Source organism: Chaetura pelagica, unplaced genomic scaffold, assembly GCF_000747805.2.
Source record: "Chaetura pelagica isolate M959 unplaced genomic scaffold, ChaPel_1.0 scaffold79, whole genome shotgun sequence".
In the NCBI taxonomy this organism is placed as follows: domain Eukaryota; kingdom Metazoa; phylum Chordata; class Aves; order Apodiformes; family Apodidae; genus Chaetura; species Chaetura pelagica.
Genome location: NW_009969339.1, coordinates 267343 through 276494, shown reverse-complemented (window position 1 = coordinate 276494; position 9152 = coordinate 267343). Strand labels below are relative to the sequence as shown.

At 52.4% G+C, this 9152-nt stretch overlaps 1 protein-coding gene across 1 annotated transcript; it reads right to left on the bottom strand.

Annotated features, from left to right (window-relative positions):
* Positions 1–5396: 5396 nt before the first annotated feature.
* On the bottom strand, positions 5397–7868 carry ELFN2 (extracellular leucine-rich repeat and fibronectin type III domain containing 2). The gene has a single exon (XM_010005743.1). It carries the CDS (start codon positions 7866–7868, stop codon positions 5442–5444), a length of 2427 nt encoding a protein of 808 aa, XP_010004045.1. The 3' UTR covers positions 5397–5441.
* Between the last annotated feature and the right edge of the window lie 1284 nt (positions 7869–9152).

Sequence of the window (9152 nt, the reverse complement as noted above, 5' to 3'; positions counted from 1 at the left end):
GGCAGGAGGGCAGATGGCGGGGGCAGGCAGCCCAGAAGCAAGACCTCACAGTGGCGTTGGTGGTCATCGGGGGGCAAAGGCCAAGCCGAACGCACAAGGACTGGGGACAGAGGGAAGAGGGGGGGACTCGTCGAGGGGAGAAGGGGTGATTTACCTCCCAGCAGAGCCAGGAGGGAAGGAGGCACCCACCCAGTGGGAGAAGGAGAAGCCGGGGCAGAGATTGCCCCCCTCTCCGCTCAGGGATGGGGTGGGTGTGGGTCCGGGTGACCCTGCGGAGAGCTGCCGTGGTGGGGCTGCAGGTGGAGGGGTGTGGAGGGGTCTCCCCACGGCGCGGCACGGCTCGCGGCAGGGGAGTTGAGGGGAGGCAGACCAAGAGTGCCCCTCACAGTACAAGGCCAAAGCGGCTGGAGGGACAGGGTGCGGGAGTGAGTGCGTGCGTGCGTGGGGGGGAGGCAACAGATGCTCCCCTCTGCCCCTTCTTCAGAGAAAGACCCAGACACACCTGCCTCAGGCAGGGTGGGCAGGGGGCAGCTAAGGTGGGGCAGGCTCCGCCAGCCCTACACGTGACCCCTGTCACCCAGTGGAGGGTGGCACTCAATGTCCATCCCACGCCAAGCCACCCCGAAGGTGCTCCCTCCTGCTCCGATGGCGGCACAGCAGCAGGCGGGCTCCAGCAAGACGCAGCTCTGTCAGGCTCTTCTTGTGTGCAGCTTGTGGTGGCGGTGGAAGGGGTGTTCTCCAGGCTCCCGGAGGCTGTGTGTCCTTCCAGATGCAGCTCAGCTTTCTGGTCAGCAACAAACATGGCAAACGTGCCTTCAGTGCCCTGGGTCCAGCTTCTGCCCGTGCGGCAGCTGCTCGCCCTGTAGCACTGAGCTCAGCCCTACACAGAAGGGCCACAGCTCATCATGGAGTCTGCCCAGCTCTTTTCTTCAGGCACTACTAACTTGCTTCCCATCTCCTCTCAGAGGGCTTTCTACCCTGCACTCAGCCTCTCTCTCACCCCTTTCTGGCTTTACCATCCAATTTTTCCTATTGCTTCCCATGTCTTCCCCTGGTTTGTCCCTCCTCTCCACTCTCTCCATCCTCTTCCAGCTGCCTTCTCCTTGCCTCCACATTCCTTATTCTGACCACACCTTCCTCACCCCTGCTGTGTTTGCCCCTCCTCTCCCTTCCTTAGCTCTTTCTCCCCTTCTCTCCTGCATTTCCCCTCTTTCCCCCAGGCCTGCCTGGCAGAGCCTCCTCCAGGAAGGCAGGCTGATTAGCATTGCAAACACACAGAGGCCTCCTCAGCCCGACATAAATCTTCATTTGTCAGCCATGAATATTTCACACCTGCCTCGGGAGGGATTTATTCAGCATGGAGGACTGGGGAGAGGGAGAGAGGAACGTGACACCGCTGCATAAAACTGGAGTAACACTGGCAGGGATGGGGAAGAGCTCTGCCCCACAGGAACAGCACACCTAGGATCTCACCTTCGCTCTTCTGGGTGCATGAACCAGGCTCCTCTTGAGCCTGTTCCTGGGGGAAGAGGGCAGGTCAGAACCCAGCCTCACTCCTCACCGTCCACTCTTTCCAGTGAGGTGAACAAAACTCCTGTTTTCCCTGCCAAGAGCCACCAGCCCAGAAATAAAGTGTGAAAGGGGCGGGTCCTGGTTCTGCCCTATGCATCCACTTTGCCCTGGAAGAAGGCAGGAGCGAAAGGAACTCTTGCCAAAGCCAAGCCATGGAGAGCTCAGAATCCCCAGGGACTCTCTCCACTCTCCTCACCAGAGAGGCCTTAAAGGTTTCATCATGCCCTACCCTCAACCAGGGCCACCCACAGGAGAGCAAGGTTAAAACAGACCTAATCCAGAGCTCACCACGATCCATGAGATGAAGGTGGTGGGAGGTCTTCTAGTGATTGCCACCATCTCCACAACAAGATTTCACTGGATCAGAGTTTTCCCTGCAGCTGAAGCACTCCTTGTTCCCGCAACAGTAGCCTTGTTTGTGGATTTGGGGAAAAAGCAACCAGGGCAGGGGGATGGTAGTGATCGCTTCTCTTATGAGGTCTGTCTTAATGGGCCTCACTCCTGTTTGTTTCTAATAATTAGGAGAAATGATGATCACTAGAAAGAGCAGGCTTTGGTACGCAACACATTCCCTTTCACGCACGTGGCTCTGAAAAGCAGCTGAGAGACCCCATTTGGGGAAATGGGAAGAGGGACACTGCAAAGAAGGAGGAATGATTTTTATGGGGCTGATTGGGTTTGATTCTCTTTGGGGTGTGTTGCCTCCCAAACTGGTAAGAGTCTCTCATAAAATCACATCAGGAATGAAGGAAAAGAATAAGGAAAACAGGGACAAGGACAGGAGAGACTTTGGAGGAGGAGGTTAAATTCCAACAAACTGGCACATACACAACAGGTGTTTGCTCAGAAAAATACAGTAAAATCGTCATGCAAATAGAACGTTAAATCTGCTTTCCTCCAACAGGGCTGGCATCCCTTTGCAAGCCCTCATCCCTGGGGAGGGAGCAGGACATGGAGGAAGGGAGGAGGAAGGAAGGTGAGACACCGTTCCTCTTCCTTGCCCTCTTCCTCCCATGGAACAGTCCATCTTGTGCAAACTTCACCCACTGATTTGCAGTGGGAGGCTACAGTTGGGAGAGAAATGGCTTGTCCCTCCTACCCAGCCTTACCTCTGCCACAGGCAAAAGAAGGGCCTGATGATAGCTGTATCCCTGACCTTTCTTTTCTGCCTCGTTGAGGTGATGGGAAGAGGGAGCAGAAACCAGTGCAGGTTGCAGGTTGCTCCACCCAAAAGTACAGACTGAGCAGAACTGATTACAAGACCATACAGCAGAGAAGCACAGGGAGGGAAAAGGTGGGGAGAGGAACAAGACTCCATCACCCCATGCCTGTCACCCCCCTTTTCCTGTCCAGTTCTGTGCTCCAGCCATTAGTCTTCCCTGCTTGGATCATTGTCATGCTGGAAGACCGTTGGGCCTGCTCCATGTGGTAGCTGGAGAAGTCTCTGCTATGCCTAAGCACCTCTCACAGCATTTGCCTGGCTTGATTTGCCACGTTCTCCCAACATGGAGAAACGCCTGGCAGCAGTGATGTGACTTCCCTGCATCCTCCCGCACATACGCACACACAAACACACATACATGCGTGGGCACACACATACCTTCCTCTGGGCTGCACTGGCTCTTCCAGTGTGGAGTCAGTCCTGTGAGTACCACTAGACTAAGGCAAAATGATGCTTAGACTGTGGGGAAGCACAGGTCAGGATCTGGCTTGGGATTGTTACCATCAGCATCCCTACAAGGAAGTAACCCTGAGGGTCTTCACAGGTTCAGACCTTGGGGATCTCCCCTCTGCTTTTGCATACCAGGTTCTGTCTACTGCTGCTCCTCACTTACAGAAGATGAAATCATGTCGCTGGCAGCATGGAAACCAGCTCTCACAGCTGGTAGTGCTACTACCTGGCAGATAATGGGCAGGTTATCTGCAGGAAGCATGTAAATCCCTCCCAGAGAAGCTTCTATAGTCTCACCCTTCTCCCAGGGCCCCCAGAAACACTTGTGGTTCTGAGGAGCACCTCAGAACGGAAAAAGCCACTAGGAAAAGTACAACACAACACAGGTCCTCGTCCTGAATCGGGTGAATGATTGTCAAGAATTGAGGTGTGCAGCTCATGGCCCACTGTGCCACATAAAAATGCACTTAGCAGACCCCTGCCTGCCAAGAAAACTTTGGGGGAAAGGGTGCCAAGATTGTGCTTTGCTAGGCTGCTCAGAAATGGGTTGAAGAGGGCAGTAGGCTCATTCCCAACTCTGGGAGAGATCTTCTATCCAAGGGATAGAGGATGGGACCTAGCAAGTGAAACCAGGTTTTTGCCAAGACATTATAGCATCCCTAAGAAAAGTTTGTCACAGCTAACTGTGGGAACATGGATGATTAAGGAGGTGATAAGTTGCTCTGACTCTCATGAGGACCTCTCAGTGTTGAAAGGAACACTGCCATCCAGAGGCTGGTATCCTCTTCCATCCCAGCGCACACAGTGTGTCTGCACACACAATGGGAGCTTCTCCTGGAGCCATCGCTTTTGGGCTACTCCCAGGCCCCATTCTCACATCCCTTTTGTTGCCTGTGCTCCTACCTTCACCCTTGGCTGTCACCTATCCATGTCAGAATATCCATGGCCTATTCAAGGGGAAGCCACTTGGTGGCTTTTCTGTCAACACAATGAGGTGAGCAACTGAAATCCTACAAGTGAGGAGTCTGAGTAATGCTCTTCTCACACATACATGCCTACCCCACGTTCCATTCTGCAAGTCATCTGGGAAGAGCTGCAGAAGTTTTGAGTAGTACTTGTTCTGCTCAGGTGCTCTTTAGGTCCCCTCTTCAAGGTAAGGGAGACATGAACAGAGAGTATCAAAACTACTGCAGAAGGGCAGTCTAAGCATAGGTGCTTATGGTGGGGAGGACCTGTGACATGCACAGAGAGATGGGAACCCTTTACTTTCTGAGAGACCAAACCTTCCTGCCTTTTCTTCCACCAATCCTTGAGGACCTAGCTTGCCGTGCTAAAGAGCACATTCATGCCCCTCCACCAGCTGGCATAAAAATGGCTCTGAGCAGGCCTGGAAAATGCCTGTCACTCCAGAATTGCTGGTGTTCATCAGCAATAGCATGGCAGGACAAGGGAAGGAGGAAAAGCAACAAGGGCACAGAACCTGTTGTATGTCAGGTCCTATCTCCCTTCGTCCCTCACTTCTCCTTTCCTTCCTCTAAGGAGGATGCAGGTTCAGGAAGCATCTAGACAGAAACTACAAGCCTAGGGAGCCCTAACAGAGAAGGATAAGGAAGGGCAAAAGAAGAGAGAGAACATCTGCCAACAAATCCCACCTATTTTGGAAGGTACAAGAGAGAAAGAAAAGCTTCCACTGCTAGAGGAAATGAGGGGAAAACTAGTGATGGAAGATTTTCAAAAGTAGATGTTTCAGGTGGGCAGAGACCGAAGCCCTCCCCTCCCACCCTAAAGGAACAGAAAGAGCAATAGTTCACAGCTGAGTTTCATGTCCAGTGAGTGTCCATCCCCTGCCACTGCCGCCACCCCCTCCCGGGCCATTCCTACCCACCCGCACTCCAGTGTTGTTACCACAGTGTTAGAGCAGGACGCTCCTCCCAACCATCTGCAGGCAGAACAATGGTCCCTGTAACACAGTAGAGACAATTCAGCGTGTGTGTGTCTGAGTGTGTGTCTGTGTGTGTGAGTTTTTTGTTGTTGTTGTAAACTTTAAGAAACCATTTTGTCAGTTTTGTATTTGTTGGGAGTATTTTGTTGTTGGTTTATTTTTCACAGTCAAGTGGCTTTTTTTTTTTTTTTTTTTTTCTGGTTGTTGGGGGTGGGTCTTGTTTTGTATTGTTTCCTCGGAAAGAGAGAGGGAGAGTCACAGCTTCTGCTGAGCAGAGACTCCTTTCCAGTAATCCAGGATGTCATGCAGATCCTCGTCCTTAGCAAACTGAACTTTCTTCCGCAGGGCGTGCCCAGCCGCCATGTAAACCTCCTCCCTGTGGTGCTTCTTGTAAGGCCGGAATCGCTCCCAGATCTTGTGGGTGCTCTCTGAGGAGTACTCAGGGCTGGAGGAGTAGCCCGAGAAGTAGTGTCTGGGGGAGAGCTGGGAGTATGTGGAGTCTCGCTTGGACCGGGAGAGCGGCTTGAGGAATGACACCCGCTGGCTCAAGGTGTCAGCACTTTCCTCATAGTAGAGGGCCGGGAAGGAGTGACGGTGCTCACTGCAATGGTAAGAAGGCTTGACCTCCAAGTGGTGGATGGCGCCCGGGGACACCAAGGGAAGACGTTCCAAAGGGCTGTTGAGTGGGCTGCCCTTCTCAATGTATTTGGAATCAGACTTGCTGAGTGGCGGGTGGTCAGGCACATCCAAGCTGAAGACCTTGGCACTCTTGATGGAACCGCTAGAGGAGACACTGCAGGTCTTTCTGGCCACAGCAGCATCAGCGCTGAGCTGGCGCTGCAAAGGGTGGTGGGAGCTTTCCTTGTAGGGTGGGGAAAGAAAGCTGGGCCGCTCTAGCCCCCCTGAGGAACTGGCTGGGATGGACTGGCACTCAAAGGCCATGTCTGAGTCAACACCAGTCCCACCACCCAGGAAGGAAGCTGTGTCCAGCTTGAGGGCATCAATACAGTTGTTGATGATCTGGTTGACCTTGTCTACCTCCTTGGCTATAGTAGAGATCTCAGCAGCTGAGCCTTGCCCATTGTCAAGCTCCCTCAGGTCCTCATCCCGCTGGGTTCGTTCCAGCCCATCCCCACCACCAGTCCTCACCTCAATGTAGTTACCTTTAGTGGTGACTTTAGGAGTCTCCAACCCAGCATCCATTGACTTTGATGGAGGCAACTTCTCCCCAATCATGGAAGGGATGGAGGACATCCGTGAGACAGGGATGACTGGTGGCTCACCCAGCTTCTGGGAAGGATGGACCATGGTACTGGTATCAATATCTGATCCATAACGCATTTCCAGGATGGTCTTTTTGACATTGAGTGACTTCTGTTTCTCCTCCTGCATCCTCCGCTTCCGCAGGCAATAGTACACCACTCCCAGGACAATGACCATCCCAAAGAGGCAACCCAGGGTGGTCATGATGTAGTGTGTGGTGGTGGAAGTACTGGAAATAGGGTCCTCCCTGCCTTTGCTCCGGGTTGCAAAGGTCAGGCAAGTGTGGTTGTAGCGCCTGTTGTTGCGGATGGAGGCCACACAGAAAGTATAATCAGTGTGGGCCTTCAACTTGTTGACAGTGACATATTCCTTCTTGCTCTTCAGTGTTGCTATGTCAGAAACGTAGCTGTTGTTGTATTGGACCAGCACATACATCTTACTGTAGGGCATGGGGATGGTTACCATCAGGATAGCTGAGGTGATGGTGACATCGTGGAGCTTGATGCTGGGACTGAAGGAGGAGTCAGTGGTGGAGGAGGCTGGAGGCTTGACTGAAAGGAAGTCCCCAGGGCTGATGGCTGAGCCCTCATCCAGGTCTCTCTGGGAGTCAGGGGTATAGGGGGTGGGGTTGACCCTGGAGAGGGATGGGATGGTGCCACCTCTGCACATGGACTGGAAGATGGTGATGGCATTGCGGTTGTGGTGAGGCCGAGGTACCAGGAGTGGGTATCCAGCAAACTCCCGAGGAGTCTCACACTGCAGCCGGTCATAGTTCTTGGTGACATTGTTGAAGACTGCCAACCAGTTAAGAAAGCTGTAGAGGCTACAGTCACAGTTGAAGGGGTTGCCAGCCAGCTCGCAGACCATCAGATTGCTCAAGCTGGTGAAAGTGTTCCCCTCCAGGCGACTGAGACGGTTGGATGACAAGTCAATGCTAATCAAGCTGGGGCACTCAGAGAAGGCAGTTGGGGTGACCAGCTCAATTAGGTTGTGCTGCACAAAGAGGAACTGGAGACGAGCCATGCCCCGCAACATACCCTCTGTCAGGTTGGTGAGTTTGTTGTAGCCCAGCTGTAAGACCTGGAGGTTTGACTGGCCCATGAAAGCCCCATCCTCGATATAGGAGATCTCATTCTTGGTCAGGTTCAAATCAGTCAGGTTGCCGAAGCGGTTGAGGGAGGAGTACAGCACCACTTTGAGCTTATTCTCGTTCAGACGCAAGTCGTGCACCGTGCTGTTGATGTGCTGGGGGATGGTCTCATACGGGGGCTGGTTCTGGCTGCAGATGGCCAGCCACACATAACCTTTGTCCCCTTCAATCAGCCAGCAGTCACCTCGCACGGTGCCAGGGGAAAGCAAGCAGAGCAGGGCAGCTGCCCACAGCCCCAGACATATCATGGTCTGCAGTGATGCCCTCATCAGGATGAAAAAGAGAACAACAAAAAAACAACTCCAGAATTCAGGACCACAGCAGAAGGAAAATAAGGGGAGAGGGAAGAGAAAGGGGCAGTTATGGAGGATTTAGCAAAGGAAGGGCATAAGCACCCCAGTCCTATTTGGTGCCATCATCATTTCTTCTTGCCCTCTGGGTCAAGCCAGGAGCATGAAGCCAGGGAAACACGTGCAATCTGCTTCCAACACACCCAAAAGCAATCACCATGGGTGATTGGTCTTGAAGGAAACTACCTTGTGCTTCTTTTCTAAACAAAAATTCAGACCAAAGGAAACAAATCTTCTTTGATGCTCATGAGCAACTCACCCACCTTTTCCACCTTCCTCCCTCCCCACCCACCCCCCCCACCACACCAAACCCACCCCAAAACGAACCCGAGTCCTCCTCCCTCTAATCTTCCCCCACCCCTCCACGGTGTGATTCAAAAGAACAAGGCAGGGAGGCCTCCTCTCTTGCTCACTCTCCCTCGGTTCCTCCTCCTTCTCTTCCTTCTCTCTCAGGTTCTCTCTGAGAAGCTCCTGAGCTTCAGTTTAAACATGCCGAAAACAAAAATACAGAGAGGGTTAAGTGTGCACGACAGGGATCCATCTGTCATTGGAATCTGGAAAAGAAAGCACATGGGAGACAAGAAGAGGCATCAGTTGGCGGGGTCTTTGAGATAAGCATACGGGCAGCAAGGCTTCATGAGAAAAGGGAGAAGGGGAAGGGACACCATTATGTGAGGTGCAAGCAAGCAAAGGGTGGTGCTGCCTGCCATGCTGATAAAACTTTGGGAAGGGAACCCTCATGACATACAATCTCCTATCAGGAGTATGCAGAAGGATACTCAGGCTGCCTTAAGTAATGTGATTGCAGCCAGGGACCTGGGGGAAGGCAGCAGTGTGGAGGTGTAAAGGGAAAGGGAGGGAGGGTGGGAAATGTAAGGCTGTTATTGTGGGCAGCTCAAAACTAGTGTAAACAAAGGCAAGCCCCAAAGAGAGCTAAAGCCATGGATTTTCAGCTGCCTGAAAGTGATGTACACAAAATACATGAAGCAGGGAAAATGCAGACAAGCCTCCCCCTATGAAAAAAACTAAACAAAAAACCACAAAAAGAAATACAAAACCAAACAAAAAACCAACAACAAAACCTTTTTTGTTTGTTTCCTTCCTTCGTTGATGCAAGAGGGATAAATAATTCAAGCCACGTGTAACCACTTGTGCTTTAAAAATTGTTCCTGCCTCTTAGTGCAGGGATAAGAGTTGAAGTGC

Excerpts from the sequence above, each read along its gene's own strand:
- ELFN2 (XM_010005743.1), bottom strand. The coding sequence starts at position 7,868 with ATGAGGGCATCACTGCAGACCATGATATGTCTGGGGCTGTGGGCAGCT.